The sequence below is a fragment of the Tachysurus vachellii genome, chromosome 1, assembly GCF_030014155.1.
Source record: "Tachysurus vachellii isolate PV-2020 chromosome 1, HZAU_Pvac_v1, whole genome shotgun sequence".
NCBI classification, from domain to species: domain Eukaryota; kingdom Metazoa; phylum Chordata; class Actinopteri; order Siluriformes; family Bagridae; genus Tachysurus; species Tachysurus vachellii.
Window position 1 is genome coordinate 29,109,642 of NC_083460.1, and position 19,271 is coordinate 29,128,912.

Consider the following 19,271-nt stretch of genomic DNA (forward strand, 5'->3'; position numbering starts at 1 on the left):
AGTGCAGGACAAGAAACAACAAGACAGTGCAGGACAAGAAACAAGACAGTGCAGGACAAGACACAACAAGACAGTGCAGGACAAGACACAAGAAGACAGACAAGACAGTGCAGGACAAAAGACAGTGCAGACAAAAAATTACAAGACATTACACAAAAGACAATACACAGAAACAGCGCCAGTGTAAATACTGTAGGCTCAAACAATATTACGTGTGCAGAAATACTAGAATGAACACAGTGTTATAGCAGCAGGTCCCTGAGGTATTGTAAAGTGTTGTGCAAAACAGCAAACGACTGAAATGTGAGACAGTATGTGCAAAGAGCAAAAAAAGTGTGCAAAAACACCATGTAAACAGGTTGATGGATGTATATAGGAAGAGTGTGTAATTGGTGTAGGTCTGTGCAGTCCGTACAGTTGATGTGTGTGTGTTGTGCTCAGTACAGTTCAGTTCAGTTATTAAGGAGTCTGATGGCTTGTGGAAAGAAACTGTTACACAGTCTGGTCGTGAGCGCCCGAATGCTTCAGCCTGTCCATCCTCTCTTCTCCTTTCTCTTGAATATATTAAGATAATAAAAAAATCAAGCTTGAATTTAATGTTACCAGATAAAGTCAAAGTGAAAAGTCCACTGTCATGAAGCGTTTCCCATGGCAGAAGTCTTACTGCCACTGGAGACTCCTTCCAAAAATCTGTATACATGTCTCTATACAGAAACCGTCAGCAGCTTTGGTAATGCTTATTTTAATCCAGTTAATATTTGACTTTACATGAAATGTACATATATGATTGTGTACCTGTGATTTGAATTACAGCCGGAAGACAATACATTTAGCAGACTGTGGTTAAATATATATTATATTAAATAACAATTATAATTATTATATTAGCAATTTCAGAAATGAAAGTAGAAAAGGCATGTGACTCAGTTTTCACTCCTCTTGCTGCTCCAACCCTTCAAGAAATTTCAAGGCAGCTTCAAATTGTGCATACTATGCAGTGGATTAGACAACTGAACAGAAAAACATGAATCAACATCCACATATAGTGGTAGCGTGGCACAATAAGTAATATGCTGCCTCACAGTTCCAGTGTGTCCAGTTTGATCCTGAGTGTGCAGATTTCTCCGTTGTCTCTGTGCCTGCATGGGTTACAGCCGCATTCTCAGGTATCGTACTAAATCCCAAAAACATGGCACCTCTAGGTGTGTATAAGTGTGTCAATGTGTGTGTTTGTGTGTGTCTGCATGGTGCCCTGCAACAGACTGGTGTCCCATCCAGGGCGTGTTCCCACTTTCTCCTGAGATCCAGCATGACCCTGAGCAGGACAAAGCTCATTCTGAAAGTGAGTTAGTGAACAATTCTGCAGTGCATACAGGACCAACGGTTTTAAAAAGTAAAAACACTGAAATACAAAGCAGTTTCCTTTATTTGTTACAGTGACATATCATTTAATACATAAAATATGCTACAGCGAAAAAGTGGACACATCCCTTAAAAATACATGTAGGCTAATAATGCAGGGGGAACAGGGCGCGCTTTCTAAATGACATTGTGCAAATTATCATACAAACTAAATACATAGACATTGCATACTAGAGCCCACACTGACGAGTGAAATACTAATTCATTTTTTAAGATATTCTTTTTGGGAATGCTGAACATTCAAATCAAGTAAAACACTGGCTTCCACTAAAAACTGAAAAATTTTGAATGTTTTTTTTAATTTCTTTTATTTATTTTTTGTAGAAATGTCATTCAGAAGGGTTCAACGAATAGAACATTATATGTATTATAAGTATTAGAAGTCATCTTTAACATTTTGATAAATAAACTTCATAAAGAGAAACAGACATATGAAATGATAAACAGAGTTCAGTCAGCAAAAGAATGTGTTTTTCTGTGCTGAATGTAAATGCCACGACCATAATAAGATGCTAGCGATTGAGTGAACGAAATAAAAAGCTGTGGAATGTAAGCTGACTAGAAAAACATGAGGCGAAATACAGTAAACATTTGAGGATATTCTGGAAGAGTAACAGTGTGAACTGAGGAAGTGGAGTCACAGATTAAAAGCCTGTCTTTTCCATGCAGCTGTTAGGCCTTTCACAGTTAATATGATGGCTTAATCATGAGATTATTCAAGCTGATTGAAAGAAATGTGTTCTGTGATGACCTACTGTCTCACCTAGGGTTTATTCCTGCTTCGGATCCACTGACCGGAATAAACCTATACTGAAGTTTATGAGGCATAAAATTGGGCACTTATTATCGCCATATATACAGTACTGCACAGTGGAATACTTTTCTTCACATATCCCAACTTTGGAGTTTGGGGTCAGAGCGCAGGGGCAGCTACGATACAGCGCCTCTGGAGCAGGGAGGGTTAAGGGCCTTGCTCAATTGCCCAACAGTGGCATCTTGGCAGTGCTGGGGTTTGACCCCTTGACCTTGTGATCAACAACCCAGAGCCTTTACCACCTGAGCCACCACTGCCCCCATAAAATAAATGATTGTTACAAAAAACACTCAGGCATGCGATCGAGTAACGGCGACTTCCTGTTACAGCAAAGTTGTTCATTTTCCTCTACTAGAAAGTTTTCTTCCTCTTGCACTATAATGATTTGTCAGCATTTAATTATTAATGAGTGACACATTGTACTTTTACGTGAACATGTAACATTCTGGACTATACAGTCGTTCCATCACCAGCTCCTCTCTCTCTCTCTCTCTCTCTCTCTCTCTCTCTCAGCAGCTTGTCATGATACTGTACTTCATCCTGTACCTCTGTCTTGGAGGAAAACCTCTGACCGTTACAAAGCTCTGACACCTGAGACTCATATGAGAAACATATCCCTACAGAAACTTTCACCATATCAATTATATCTCTATGTTAAATAATTTGAACTTCACATTTTATTTCTCTGCTTATCAACAGAACACATACTGATCGTGTGCTGCGTCCTTCAAGTTCCAAGTTTCTGTGAATAAGTAGCTACAACAGATAGAGAAATAAATTAGAACGAGTGCATTATAATAAACATGACTTGAATTACAATCGACAGTCAGAGCTGCTGTTCTAGAAAAAAAAAATCTACACCTTTTGAAAAATCAGATTCAAGAATGTAACAGTTCTGTGATACAAAATAACTTCAGTTCCTTCACATAGAGATTTACTGCGCGTCGGAAGTTTATCGGCTTGTTATTTATCTACTCGAATCGCTGCACAATTATCACTATTTTCAATCAAAGACTTTAAGCAGGCTTAAATATTTGACTCGATTTTGTGGTGTAATAATTAGTATAAATAGACTAACTCTTGGTAAAATGTGCAGAGATTAAAAGTTAGCATAAAACAGTACATTATTTGTTATTTCTAGTTTTTGCTTTTGTACCTTCTTACAAATTTCAGTAAAAGATTTTTACATATTTCATGATTTGGAATTTGTGTCCCAGTGTTTTTTTTTTTTTTATGGTTTTGAAAAAGTTTTTCACTGTTGATAAATGCACAGTCTAGTGCAAAACTTTGTATACCCTCATGAGAAACCAAAGGAAATGATGTAATTTAGTAACAAAAAGAAGGTTAATCATTCATGGTAAGAGTTTTCTTTTCTGATATAAATGTTTTATATAGAACAGATGTTACCCACTGAATCCTTTTAGATTGTGGCAAAATGTCCTTTTACATTTTAGACTGTTGTCTTACTGATGGATAGACGCACATTTAATCTGTGGAATTTATTTGTAGATAGTTAGATTTCATCCTAAAAGCATGAGGGATGCAAAAATACACTACTCTTAATTATACTACTGTTTTGCTTTTATGTTATGAGTAAGATAAAAGAAAGTAGTAAACTGTAAGTGTTTGGATGCTAATTGTCATGCAGAATTTTATAATCGGGACAGGCCTAGCTGGCTCATGTACCGGTCTTACAAAGGTAATGAGCATCTTAGCTAGGTCATCGGGAAATTAACACACAGAAGGGATGCATTATTTTAATATGTATTTTTCTACAGTCTGCTCTGGATGTAATTGGGAATTTGTGTTTAATAATAATAATCATCATCATCATCTTTAAGAATACTCTTTCAGTAGGCTTTTTGACCACACACACATACACACCACCCACACACAGTGATACACAAGCACACACACATTCACGCTACGTAGGCGGGAAGTGAATATGTCACGAACAGCATAAAGCTTCAGAACTAAATTAGCATGTAACTGATGTAATATGTTGCTGGCAAGAACAAGCAGCACCAATCCTTAAAAAAGTGCAATATCACAGACTAATAGTAATAATTTCCTCAAACACAAGTAAAAGTGGCCTCTTTTCGTTCATTACAGTTAAAAAAATAATTACAAGAAAAAAAACATTTTTTTAAAATGATGCTAGAAACCTAACCAAAAAAAAAAAAAAAGAGAGAGAGCGAGAGAAACAAATAAACTAAGAGTGTGTCTGGTGCTTTGTGTTGCAGCCCAAAAGAAACTGCATTTCGTGCCGAACTTCATCTATAGCTTGGTGCAAACTGCACGCAGAGATCATGGCACTCATTAATCTCTCGCAACCTCATGGAATGAAAAAACGTGAAACAGTCTAAACACACATGATGGTCGGAGCTTCACTCTCACCTTTGAAGGAGTGCAAAGTAAAGGAGGAAAAAAAAATTCCAACATGTAAGAGCCCTTTGAGAACTCTTGTCCTTCTAAAACTCCAAAAACTCCTTGGCACACTTCTCTGTGTCTGAAATCCGGATCTCCTCCTCTTCATAGTCATCGAAGTTGCTCGTGTCACCTGGCCCTCTGCACTTTGGTATAATGGGAGCCTCAACCTGAAAAGAGAACGTTCACAAAGTGGGTCCAAAACTCCTCTCTCGTTGTACATTGTACATGACAAATGTTCCAACGATGTGATGTCTGCTTTCTTTGCCTGGAAACCTAGTTAACAGGTCAAGTCAAGTCAAGACTCAAGTCAAGAAGCTTTTATTGTCATTTCGACCATATATAGCTGTTGCAGTACACAGTGAAATGAGACAATGTTTCTCCAGGATCATGGTGCTACATAAAACATAGACAGAGCTATAAGGACTTAGTAAGTTAGTCCTAGATAAATAAAGTGCATCTGTGCAACCTGGTGCAAACAGTGCAAGACAAGACAAAAAGACAGTGCAGGACAAAAGACAGTGCAAACAAACAATACAAGACCTTACACAAAAGACAATAAACAAAAGACACCACACAAAAGAAGCGCTGACCAGTGTAAATACTGTATGTTCTATATTGCTTGTGCAGAAGTACTAGAATGAACACATTAGTATTATAGCAGCAGTTTATATGAAGTATTGCAATGTATTGTGCAAAACAGCAGACGACTAAAATGTGAGGTCTAAGAAGTGGTAACTAATGGAATAGCATATGGCAAGGAATTGAGTATATTATCTGGGCAGGGTACTGTCCTTACTCTCTCCTGATGAGGTTATTAAGTTCACATCATGATGTATCAAATCATGTAAATCTGGCTTTCGTCTTTATTATTTTCTCCCATGGTTAACGATGGAGTGACGTATTGTGCTAGAAGGAGAGCTAGGCCCGGCTCTTTCTTTTACTTGGCTTTGTCAATGTTTCCACATAAACTATATAGCTAGAAGTATGTGGAAACCTGACAATCAGAGCCACAAATGATCTCATTCTTAAACCATAGGTATTCCCATTTGCACCTCCACTCTCCTGTGAAGGCTTACCACTTGACTTTAGAGCGAGGCTATGGGGATCTGTGCTCATTCAGCCACAAGAGCGTTAGTGAGGTCAGGCAAAGGTTCCATCTGTTCAGTGAGGTTGAGGTCAGGACAACTCAAAATCATCCACATCAAACTTAGCAACCCATGTCTCCATGTTGCTTGGTTTATGCCATTTGAATTGTTTTTGAGATATGATAATGTTTTATTCTTAGCTGGAATGCTAACTTTACTACTCGTTTAAGACTGTAATATTATGTAAAGTTTGTAGAAATCTGAGTAAATGAAGTGGATGGAAGTAATTTAATTTCATACAAACATCATATCGTTTCTTTAGGAAAGAACGGCAAGGTTGAGGTTAGGGGATAGTGGCAAAGATGTTTATGGGATTAATGAACTCCAACCACATCACTCTTATGCTTTCTAATTGTGAATGAATTTCTCAGGAGATCAGGTTGACCCTATTCAGCAGCCAACTAATGAAATCATGCTAATTTTTGGAGGTGTGGAACCAGTTTTTTTTTTTTTTTTACGTGTTTACGTGGGCTTGGTGGCTAGATCATTTGCCTCACACCTCCAGGGTTCCCTCCTCTGCCATGTGTGTTTGGAGTTTGTATGTTCTCCCTGTGCCTCGGGGGTTTCCTCCAGGTATTCCGTTTCCTCCCCCAGTCCAGAGATATGCTTTGTAAGCTGATTGACATCTCTAAATTACCTGCAGTGTATGAAAGGGTGTGTGAGTGTGTGAGGGATTGTGCCCTGCGATAGACTGGCACCCTATCCAGGGTGTGTCTGCCTTGGGATAGGCTCCAGGTCCCCCATGACCCAAAGGATAAGTGTTGTAAAAATAAGTGTTGGATACACGATATGGCCCCCAATATCTCAACTACAAAAGTCTCCACTGTGTATTCTCCTCGCATAAATTTGTGCAGAAATATTTAACAATTATTTCACACTAGAAGTGACTTCGACACAAAAAACCTTTTTAAATAATTAAAATGAATAAACAAGCAGGAATACCTTTCTTTCATAAATAGCGATCCAGTCTGTCGTAGCAAACCACTTGTGGTTTTTAATGTCGTTGACGCCGTTTTTTAGATTGCCAAAGCGTTTGGTGAGATCAACCTGAAGAAGATTTCTCAACAATTCCTTCAGTTCGGAACTGAAGTGAGAAGGGAATCGTACCTGGAAACAAAATATGCAAATGTTTACTAATGTGATTTCGACTGGAATAAAAACGTTTGTGTTTTTTGATTCTAAAGCTATGCTAAAATGGTCCAACACAGAAAAAAGAAAAACAAACTGCAAAGAAATGTCATTAGGAAAGCTTTGGAGATTAAAAAAAGTAAAAAAGTTTCTTCTAGATAACTATGGCATACAACTGTTTACCTTTCCAGATACAATTTTCTCGTATATCTGGATCGGCTGGTCAGCGAAAAAAGGTGGGTAACCTGCAGCCATCTCATAGATCAGAACACCAAGAGCCCACCAATCCACAGCTTTATTGTAGCCCTAAAAACACACAAAGTACAGAACAACATCATTATGTAATGTTGAAATAAATTAGCTATGTATGTGAAAGCACTGCACAGGATATACAATGTAGTCTTAACCTTGCTAAGGATGATCTCTGGAGCCAGGTATTCTGGTGTGCCACATAATGTCCAAGTTCTGCCTTTTACTTTTTTAGCAAAGCCAAAATCTGTGACCTGACAGACACATGTTAGAGCTTGTAAAAAAAAAAAGAGTTGTAAAATGTAAGAAAACTAATTTAGGGTTACTAGATGTATGGTGGGTGTAACTGGTTTACCTGAATGTATCCGTGCTGATCAATGAGAAGATTCTCAGGCTTCAGGTCTCTATAGATAAGGTCTAGCGAGTGGAGGTACTCGAACGTGAGCACAATCTGTGCTGCATAGAACCTGGCATGGTGCTCACTTTGGGCACAATGCAAAATATTAAATTAGTCCAAACTAATTAAGAAATATTGCTAAAGATAAGGAGGGAAAACACGTTCTTTCAGTCGTACTATTCACCTGAATCTTCCAATTCGTCGTAGGTGAGAGAACATCTCTCCACCAGGGACATACTCCATAACCATATACAAGTTTGAGTTGTCCTGAAATGCCAAAACGTAACTGTTAAAGTAAGTGCTACGAAAATGATGAAATTATTACACACACACAGAGGCATTAATTGAGAAATCGTCCAACTGTCCATTTACCTTGAACGAGTATTCCAATCTGACGAGGAACGGAAAAGAGACAGCCTGCAATATTCTCTTCTCGTTTAACGTGTGTTCTATTTGTTTCAGCTTCACCACCTAAAAAACACAAGCAAAAAAATAGATGAACTGACTGTGTGAACATTATACCATTATATTACCTACTTAACATTTTTAGTGAGTAGGAAAGCATTCGTTCTAAATGAAAAGATCTTTTGGTTCGTCTAAATGTGTATAATTTTGATCAACATCAGGAAACCCTTATTATTACTATTAATTCGACACATGAATTATTTTCACACTACATTTACATTCAGATGCCGTTATCCAGAGCGACATACATTTCTCTCATTTAGTCTCATCTAGTGAGCAGTGGAGGGTTAAGCACTGGCTTTCTGTTCAGTAATTCTACATCTTAACCACTAAGCTACCACTGCCTCCGTATTGACTCCGGTTTACACAGCCTTATCCTTATTGTAGCAGTACTGCTAATATCCATGCTTATTTGGTCTGTGGCTATATATAAAATTACAAACACTAGTCTCAAGACTCAATTTTGTTACTTTTGACTTGTACACTGATATTTCAAATAGTAAAAAATCTTTCAAATGATAATTGTGATACATGAAAATTTCATTTGGTAGCGTGTTTAGAATGTTATATTAAGGTTCTCTTGACTGACATTATTTGATACACAACATGCTTCAGATTTATTAAGCCATGAATAACACAAACATAATAAATAAAATAAATAATACTTGGTCTAATTATACTAATCTTTCTCCACACTTTAACTCTGGTTCATTGTAAACTCCGGATACACAGAACCCTGGGATATCTTGATTTCCTTGTTCACACTACACATTCGTTATCCGGGGTCAACAATTACATTTTGGTTATTCGTAATCTGCGGTTTCACAACGTACGTTCCTAAACCCTGGATTAACGTTCATACTTTTACTGTCAATAACCATAACTGAATAACTACAGCTTTAAATAACGGCTTGTCTTGCACTTTCTAATCAGCAAAAAAAAAAAAAAAATGATTAAATTATAGAATTAAAGATAATTGATTAATACATTTGTTTATTTATTTTACATGTATGTATGCTTTATTAACAATTATCTCCATGATCAATAAGCCACAATTAAGTCACCAAAATGCAGCAAATAATGTTAATTAAGGGATCCTTAATATAAGGATCATATATAAAAAAAACAAAGCCAAGAGAATAACAGAACATTTATAAAAGTCAATTAATCAATTTATTAATGTGATTTGTGATTTAAGTAAATGTGTCACGCAAATCTCAATTTTTAAAAGAGAAGATTTTTAAAAAAGTGTAGGTGTCATCTTTAAGGTTTTACATTGAACACAAAAAAGTGTTTCCTCTGTCTAGTAAACTCTGATTATTTTTATCTCGCATTCTACTCACTTTTTGCTTATCCAGAATCTTCATAGCATAGTATTGCTCTGTTCCTTTATGTTTCACTAACATAACTCTTCCGAAAGAACCGGTGCCCAGAGTTTTCAGTCTCTCAAAGTCGTCCAGGCAGGTCGAGCTCTACAGAGATTAGAGAGAAGACTGCTTGTGTGAAAGCGTTGTACGTAGACATGTAAGTATCTCTTTGGAGAGTTGTATAGTAAATCCATTACCTGTGATGGACACTCCCATTTCCTCAAGAAATCCTCTCTGGCTTTGGCTAAAAATTCTTTCACTAACAAACAAAGAAAAATCGGATGTTAGGATTTTTTCCTGTTGTATATTTACTATGCATGCAACAATCTAAAGATTAAAGGCACATTCCACCAAAAACAAACCTTTAAAAAAAAAACTCTACAAAGTTAAGGCAACCTATGAGGAGGTGCAACGTTTTACAGATGTACATGCAAACTCAAAGCAGACAAACCACAAGAAACGTGCAGCTGTCCTAAACAGTAAATACATCTGCCCTTCATTTCAGAGACTGAGAGAGCATAAAATTTCCCTAAAATCACAACAGGATCGCTAACTTACTGAATATTTATCAGGGTAATGATAAATGAATAACTGACTAATAAAGTACGATGATAATGAGCTTAAAGTTGTTACAGAAATTGAAACACTATTGAAAGCTTTATAGCATTTGAAGAAATTCAGTTTTTTTTAAACTTCTGATTTATTCACATTGGAGGCAGTGTTAAGATTTTGGGATCAGGCTAGAAAATCTTTCAGTGAGGATTCTCAGTGTGGGATTAAGGATGATATAAATAAAACCGATCACTTCTACCTTGTGCACGATGTGCATCTATTTTATTAAATACTGATATTTTTTCATTTCATTAATTCATTTGAATGAAGTTGCATTAGACTGTAGTTAAAATCACATTCTCTGAAACACAGGGCAGGTTGGAAACCAAGAGCATACCAAACGCTTCTACAGTTCACCGAGGATTGCAGGAACATTCACCCATGCGGATGAAAAGAGAAAAGGGGATAAAAAGAGTGGAAAAAGTAATGTTTAGATAAATGTTAGAAATATTTAGATCTCTAGGTCAAATACTGTTAAATACAGTTTTTTAATCTACACAATATAACACACACTAAGATATGCCTGAAAGAGAAACATTTGTATAGAAATAATAACAAAATGCTGTTTAAAAAACAGATTTTAAAACAGCTTATAAGACAGGATTTTGTAGACTGGCCTGGCCAAGAAAGCCACAACAACTATTCCAGACGCAACAACTATTAAAATATTGGGGAAGGGGGAGAGGGAGGGGAAACGTTCAACACCATCAAACATCACAGAAACTTCCAACATGGCTACACTCAAAGTTATTTACATGGCATACACTCAAGCACGAAGGGAACACGGCAAGCTTTAAGGGTTCCCCCAAGTTCCACTCTGATGAAGCGTTAAATCTAAAAGCTTTTTTTTCCTACAACATGAGAAGGAAACAGAAGTCTTCCTGTCAGAGTGCAGATAGCACTGTGCTAACCACAAAAAACATGAGGGCTGGTCTGAAACGCCAACAACTGTGTACGCAGTCAGACTATACTCACAGTCCTGAATTTTATTAATCAGCACTTGATTTCATATGACAAGATAGGAGAAATATTTAAAGCAACTAAATGGTTAAAAAGGTTGAATAAAGGAACGTGCGACAAAGAAAAGCAGTGGCAAAAAAAAAAAATATAATAATTTATTCCACTATGCTAGTTTTCTATTTAAAAAACAGACATTTTATAGTGTTTATCTTTGGACACTGTGTATTATTATTATTTATTTATTTTTTTTTGTAAATGTAAAAAATGATGCATTTCCTGAAAAAATAAAAGATCAACTGACAGTTCTGATTTCAACTTTGATAGCAAACATTCAAAAGCTTGTAACAAGTTGCCAAAGGATGTTGAAGAGGCCGTGAAGAACAGCAAGTGAAAAGTAACTACAAAAGTAAATGAGCAGATAAACCAGTATTAAATACTCTTAAGTCTGTTTAAGCAAGGTAAGGAAGGTAGCTATTGGTTGCAATTGAAGTAAATTCATAAATATTTGAAAGTTGTTAAATAAGAAATAGACAGCACACATACTCCTGACATCACCTACAAACCATCATTTATACATCATGTACACATTTAAAAGAATAATGCAGTCTGTTGTCATCTTGCACAAAGAAGTGTACAATGAACTGGCCTCAGACGTACAAAAGATAAAAATTGTCTCAAATGTCAAAAGGTCGCAAAATAAAATGGCTTCACTTCTTTCACTTTCAGCTGTGTAGAGTCTAGACAACTGTATAGGAAGTCATTTTGTCCTGTTGCGAGGCAAATTTACCTTTACTCTCTTATCCATAGTGAAACATAGTGGATCGTTTTATTCATGGTAATTAAGCAGGTGACTGAGTAGCCCTTTAGCAACATCACATGATTTATCCAACCATTTTGTATTAAAAAAAAACACATGACCTGCACTGCCATAACTTGGAGAGTTATGTATTTAACTTTGTTCTTATTTGTGGTATTTTACTGTGCGCCAAGTGCATCCTCCCTGTTGTTCTGGTGTTGTGTGGGTAAATTTCCCCTTGGGTGTTAATACATTACTCTCGACTCTCCTCTCCTATTCCAGATCAGCTTGATTTCACTTACTTGTTTCGTCCCACATGACGGTGTGCTCAGAGACATGCGGTCCTTCACTGTCTTGCGATTTATCATTGTTTCCCTTGCGGTGCTTGTAAAAAAAAAAACGACTGGCTAAAGTGTCCAGCTTTTGCAGAGCCGAGTTGGTGCCCACAGACTGGCGAATGGTTAAATCCCTTGATTGGGCCATTGGCTGATGTTTTCTGTCCTATGACTGACTTATGTGTTCAGTGTGCATCGACTGTACGTTTCAGGGACCTGCATGAAAAAAATACACTTCCTGTTTGCGATACTTCCCTCACTTTGCTAAATAGCAACTTTGGTCTGCCTTACCACGAACACACAGCTAGTTCCACTTCCTGTTCACGTTAACCAGCTTCATATTTTTAAAGCATGTGTTGGACACTGGTTCTGCTTAGCCTTACTGAAACAATACCATATTATAATGGTGTTATAACACTTTGTGCATCCGAGACCTACAGAAAAGTTTATTGATATTCATGTAAATATCTATTCATAGGTATATATTTCTTTTTTTCTATAAAACTGCTTTGTGACAGCTTCTATTTGTGCTTCTAAGTGCTATAGAAAAATAACAATTCTTCTTCTTCTACTTTTAGCTTTTCCCGTTAGGGGTCACCACAGCAAAAAAATCTGTTCCCACCTAACTATCCTCTGCATGCTCTAGTCTCGCACCAATTAACTTCATGTTCTCTATTAACACATCCATATATCTCCTCTTTGGCCTTCTCTTGACCTCTTACCTGGCAGCTCCATCTCCAACATCCTTACTCCTGCCTTTCCTATTCTGTCTGTCTACAAACCCTTCTTCCTCCTCTCCTTCCACGACCAACAGTAGTCCAATTTCAGTCGTTGTTAACCCGGGCCTCGTCCAATCCGGTATGGAATTCCCACTGACGAGTCGCATGTTTAAATTTGGCACATTTTATCCCGGATGCCCTTCCTGACACAACCCTGTCTACGTATCCGGGCTTGGGACGAGCACAGAAATCACTAGCTTGCAACCCCATATGGCTAGATTATAAAAATAACAATAAAATAATTAATATTTCAAATCAAATTGATCTCTAGAATTATTGGCACCCTTTGGGGGAACCAACAAAAATATATATAAAATGAACACTGCATTCAATGAATGAAAATATCCCATCAAACATTTTCCCTTACCCAAAATTCACTCGATTATTATTATTATTTTTTTTTTTTGCATTTTCTCTCAAAAATAGCTGTGAATCTTATTGCCACCCCTTAAAATGCCATTGCCAATAAAATGGATGAAATGAAAAAAATGGATGAAATGAAAATTAAAATGAATGCAATTACAATTAACACAGATAATCCGCTACAAATTTATTTAAAAAAAAAAAAAAAAAAAAAAGAAAGTTACTGTCCTGTAGGAAACATATGTACAAAAACAACATGCCTTCAATTACAATCACAACCATAACAGAAGTTTCAAAGTCTGAGCAAGATGCATAAGCAGGATATTTTACCCAATAATAAAACTGGTTTCCTCTAAACTTGACACTTTCAGTAATATAACCCAAATCAACACTAAATGGTGACCTGTACAATAAAGTAGGTCCACACGCACAAACTCTAAATAACACAAGAAAAAGCTGGTTAGACAATAATGTTTGCTGTCTGAAGGTGAAGTCTGCTGGGTGGGATCAGGTGTAGCTCCTGCGTGAATGAAATTACATATAGATATGAAGACATATCTGCTTTACAGAAAGTGGCTCAGTGCTCTTATTCTCTCCAATAAAAAAAAATATTATTTGTATTAATTGTGGTTGCTGTTTGTTCTGGAGCCGGTGCAAGAACTTTCACCTTTAAAAAAGGGCACCAATACTTCTTTGTATATAAGAACGAGTTGAAAGATTAGGGCTGGTGACGCTGAAGTCATGTGACTTTGGTATAGTCCGTTTAATCACAATGATGAAAAAACACATCATGAACTCTTGTTGGTCACAGAGCTTATTTTCTGCAATAATCAAAAAGTCAATGGAAAAAATCCTATTAGCCTTTTGTCAAAAAGTCCTCATCCCTACAGCACTCTATAACAGCATGCCCAAAGTGTTTCATTTGTTTTATTACTTAACTCCTAATGATTTCATAACTGATGCTACGTTCTAAACGCAGATCAATGGAAAAGTCAATGAAATGAAAACAAAGAGAAAGAGAGAGAGAGAGAGACTCTAGATCTAGATCTAAACACTCACAACACAATATCAACTTTCAACTAAAACGCTCATTTTATTGCATAATTAAATCAAATATTTACTTAAATAAAATCATCTTCATGCTTTAGCTGTTCTGTTCTGTAACCTAAGCTGTGAAAAAGACACAGGGATATTTTAGAATGAAATGATAGACGGACAAATAAAACAACTGATAACTAAAACACCTTGTGTACATACCAGTTTACAAACAAGTTTACTTTTTATTTCTTTTTATTATAGCTAAAATTCAACATGGTTTAAAATAACGAAAGCACATAAAGCATGCATCTTTATTAACGCTTTTTTTTTTTTTTTAAAAGACATATTTTTAAATATTTAAATTTTTTTTTAAATCCTTGCTTTAAAAAAGACTTACAGATTCTTTGTTGGAATAGATTGGAATAGAGTTTTGATGGTATACTGTCATTTGCCTTAGTTATTTTCTCCAGTAACTGAATTTAATGAGGCGTCATCCTCCGTGCTTCTACCACCAGACGCTCCAGGATTTCCTGAATTTGCGATCCCTCTCTGATATCAGAAGGAATTTGCAATTATTCAAAATTACCACAGATTTTCCGCAGATTTGGCGCCAAGACTCGTCATGTGACGTCATGACAACACAGCACACATTCAGCCAAAGTCTTCTTGGATTCATGTTGTGTCTTCACTGGTAGGAGTTTAAAAGAATAATCCTGTACATGCAATTTCATTTACTTTTCCAGAGTGACTTACATTTTATCTCATTTTATACAACTGAGCAATTGAGGGTTAAGGGTTTTGGTGGACCTGGGATTCAAACTCACAACCTTCCAATTGGTAGTCCAACACCTTAACCACTAAGCTACCACATCCCCCCAATTTTACCATTCACGCATTCAAGCATTAAGAAACTGCAAATTTTGAAAAATGCAGCAAAAAATAAATGAAAAAATTAACAATCACAAAAACTACTGAAAGACTGCGTAACCATATCTTACATACTGTATAACTCTTTACAGAAGTTACAGAAATGAAAATAAGTCAATAAAAATATTACAAAAATATTATCTTCAATATAATGAAGATAAAATAAAACAAAGGAAACTGAAAGTGGAAAGTGCACATAAAATTGTGAAGCATTTAAAATGTTAAGATAAAGTCTTGAGATGCAATCCTCAGTGGTCAGTCTGACCTGTAAGCACACGGCCTGGATGAACGACAGCCTCGCATTAACAGAACTTAATCAGGTTTCTTGAACCATAATTTCACATGCGATTCCTTTTAGGAATTTTTTTCTTAAATGTCTCGCAGAGAAAACTTCAAACACAAAATCATCAAATGTGCCATAAAACCTTTTTTTGACACATTTGCTTCATTCTGAGAAATCTGTTAGCTATAATCAGTCCAATTTCACACCGGAGGCAGTGAATATCACTTATAACAATCTTGTGAGTGCATCAGCATGCCGAGCCAACAACTACACGACAAAATAAATGATATAAATACCTTCATCACGAAGCCATAAATCCATCATTCCATTTCTTTTTCCTGCATTGTATACATACTGCTTCTCATGTGCCCCATTTAGGGAACGTCTAAACACCCTGAAAGTTGGAGGCAAATAAGAGCTTGATGTCTGCTCACTATGTATAAACTCTCAGAGAGAATCAGTCTCCAGACAGAACACCTCCTGCACCAGGGAGGTAGATCTGGACCTTGAATTTGTCCCAAATGAAACAAAACCTCTCTCTAAATGCAGTTGTATACCTAAACCATGACCATAGCATCTCTTCACCAATCTAGTTTATAAACCATGGCAAGTGTAGCTGGCACATTTCATGCTGTTAAACTTAAATCTGTCATGTTAAAGCTAGCCTCTGTGCCAGGGTCCCTCTTTGGACCTTTGGCAGAAGATTTGGCAGGAAAGGCCTGGGTTTCTGAAACTGTAAACCTGCACAGCCACTATTTAACCCAGTAGGGTAGCGTATGGTCCAGTGGTACTCTGAGATCTTTTATTTCCCAGTTGCTTCTCTTACTACTGGACTGCACACCTGGGCATCTTTACAAGTTTTGGCACCCTTGTCCAAATAATCTGCAGGCAAATTTGGCCTCTCTGCGCCTTTGGACCCTGAAGCCAAAGAAGCACTATTAAAAAGCAAAAGCTCATACTATACAGGCCTTGTTTACTCTCAGCTGTAAACTGGAGTGAGCTGTCCTACAGAGATTACCCCTACTTTGCCACTCTACAAAGGAGTGTCTCCCTCTCATGGCCATTACTTAGAAGTGTGCTGCTCCAGGAACATCTGATGCATATGACACAAAATTGAAGGAAAAAAAAACAACACTTCAGTCAGTTTTGAAATCTGATTGGTTGGATTCTGCAATACTTCCAGCGTGTCACAGCTTTTAACGGTCCGCCTGCATACAAACCATTGTGAAGCTCTGCTAGCTAGAAAAAAAAAAGCTGTTGTTTTTACAACTGTGACATCAACTATGTGGATCAACTAAATGCTTTTTTTCCCCCAAAAAGATGTGAAATTCACGGTATAGAATCATAGAGTCTGTTTATGTAGGGACATTTACATTTTCACGCCCTGAAACATGATGTTGAACAAAACGAATTGTGATTGTTGATTTACATGTCAGTCAGTCACCCTTTTGGGTGGTCCTTGGCCAATAAAAGGATTCCAGACCTTCTGTGGTCAGTCTGAAGGTCTGGATATGTGAGAATAGCATTGATGCTACAAGGTTAGCATGAATAGCATGGCATTCATCTTCCAGCTGGATTTCTCATGGCATGTCCACAACTGTGCTAGGTTATTCGCGCTGAGGTAGAAAGCTATTTACATGTGTACAGTCATTCCATGAACACTGGATTATCAACCACCAGGTACTTGGTCGTTCAATCAGTGCCAAGGAATGAAGGTATTTAAATCAAATACTAAGTCATGTGTCACTTCATGTCTTTGAGGATACATCTCAGCATGTACATGCAGAGTTCAAAACCACAGTCAGATATGTATCTACCGTGACTGATTACTTTCTACAAACCTTCTGAGAATTAAAAGACAAATCTGTATTAACAATCGACACTTTTTTTAATAAAGACATTTCAGATATCAAGTTCATTTTTAATAGACACGCATAGTAGCGATCCTTTTAAAATCAGCTCCACTTTAACCTGGCGAATCCAGTTGTGGTCGAATAAAGAACGATTTCTCTGCATAAAGCCACATCAGAACTAATCTTGTCCACAGCTCAGTGACTTTTCCGTATCGACTACTCTAACTCTATCCTCTTCAGTCTCGCTCACAAGACTTTACATAAACTCCATCTGTTTCCAAATGCAGCTGCCAGATCATTGCTAGAACTCCATCCATAATGCACAAAACTCCTGTTCTGCAGTAGCTCCACCGGCTTCCTTTAAATTTTGAGTAGAAATCTAAAATCCGGCTTTTCACCTTCGAGCCTCTTCATAACGCCACCGTACTCTCGGGTCCTCTTGTGCTATTCAGCTCATCACATTGGGTCCAGAGCCTTCAGTCGCTCTGCCTCCCTACTCTGGATCTCTCTCACTCTCTCTCTTCCTCATCACATTTGCAGTACTGATTCTCTCTCCACCTTTAAATCCCGGCTCAAAACACACTTTTTCAAACTTGCATCCTGACATTAACGTTAATCTAATTCACGACACTTAATGTATATTCTTATTTTTGTCTGGTTTTAATGGTACTTTCATGCTTTGTTGTTTTTTTTACTACTATGTAAGGAGTCCTTGAGTCCATTGAAAGTCGCCTATAAATGAAATGTATTATTATTAGTAGTAGTATTATATTAATCATTATTAATTTACAGTTTCTGTGCTTATCATCATGGTAAACTGTCCCAGTCAATGCAGGTTAAATCCTTTCAGACTGATAGCCGCAGTGCTAATGAAAGCTTTGACATTTTCAGTCACACAGTAAACGAGTGAAATCTTGTCCTGCTGCAGTATAACATTAACCTCGGTGTTAGCTAGCTGACTAATGTATAAACCTGGCTTGTGTTTTTTTTTTTTTTAAGCACTCACCGCTTTCTAATTCGTTGCCTTTCTTGGCTGCAGCGGCGTTTCCCATCGTCAGGAAGACTCGGAAACCCTGTCGGATGAGTATTGCTGGGACACCAGAGGACTCCCGGGTTGGTTGGTTAGCTCGCTAGCTAACAAGCGCTCTTCCTCGTCTCCGGTCCAGGTGGACAGCTGGCCTGTTAGCTAGCTGTGCGCTTCAGCTTGCTTTATAGTTTGCATTAATCGTGTTAGCAAGCTAGCTAGCAAGCAGTCAATGGTAGCCAACACCGGCGGCTAATCGGCTATACAGCTTCCAGTGGGAGCACTTTGTATCGCCTCACAGGCGCTTACACATCATCGGCAAATCTACCCGTTATTACTGACATTCATTCGTGTGCATTATTAGACCCGTGAAACGTCGCCGACCAAAAACAGTGCAGCCACAGAAAACTCTTCTCCGAGCAAAAATAAAAACAAACAAATCCCAATGAACAACCGGATATGACGCAGATTGAGTGGTCCTGCTGCTGGTTTTAAACATAGCGCCAGTCAGTGGATCACAAGCCACATTACGGCCTGCATCAGGACCCGAAAGCATCACACGCCACATCAAGCATCACATTCTCTCTGTTGGTTAACATCACAGTGATTTCAGTTCAGTAAATTGAGTTTGGTAATGGATTTATCCTGGTCAGGGTTGCAGTGAATCCAGAGTCTGTCCTGGGAACATTAGAGGTTGTACAGGAATAGTCAAGTCGAGTCGAGTCAAGTCGAGTCACGTCAAGTAAAGTCATGTCAAGTCGAGTCGAGTCAAGTCACGTCACGTCACGTCACGTCAAGTCAAGTCAAGACACGTCACGTTACGTTACGTCACGTCACGTCAAGTCAAGTCAAGAAGCTTTTATTGTCATTTCAAACATATATAG

General features: G+C 37.5%; 1 protein-coding gene across 2 annotated transcripts; it reads right to left on the bottom strand.

Moving 5' to 3' along the window:
* Nucleotides 1-1,408: 1,408 nt before the first annotated feature.
* On the bottom strand, nt 1,409-18,839 carry prkacba (protein kinase, cAMP-dependent, catalytic, beta a). Of its 2 annotated transcripts, none has more exons than XM_060881715.1 (10): nt 18,370-18,839; nt 9,615-9,676; nt 9,394-9,522; nt 7,958-8,056; nt 7,770-7,852; nt 7,544-7,670; nt 7,347-7,442; nt 7,123-7,245; nt 6,754-6,918; nt 1,409-4,833 (listed from the first exon to the last, which is right to left on the bottom strand). In XM_060881715.1, exons 1-10 carry the CDS (start codon nt 18,413-18,415, stop codon nt 4,708-4,710), a joined length of 1,056 nt encoding a protein of 351 aa, XP_060737698.1. In that variant the 5' UTR covers nt 18,416-18,839; the 3' UTR covers nt 1,409-4,707. The 2 variants fall into 2 exon arrangements, with proteins under 2 accessions (XP_060737698.1, XP_060737693.1); XM_060881710.1 differs by lacking the exon at nt 18,370-18,839 and adding an exon at nt 12,088-12,353.
* Nucleotides 18,840-19,271: the final 432 nt, after the last annotated feature.

Coding starts and splice junctions, on each gene's coding strand:
- prkacba (XM_060881710.1), bottom strand. CDS start 12,268: ATGGCCCAATCAAGGGATTTAACCATTCGCCAGTCTGTGGGCACCAAC. Junction 8,057..9,393: donor AGATTCTGGATAAGCAAAAA/GTGAGTAGAATG, acceptor TGTGTTTTTTAG/GTGGTGAAGCTGAAACAAAT. Junction 7,246..7,346: donor CAGAGATCATCCTTAGCAAG/GTTAAGACTACA, acceptor GTGTGTTTTTAG/GGCTACAATAAAGCTGTGGA.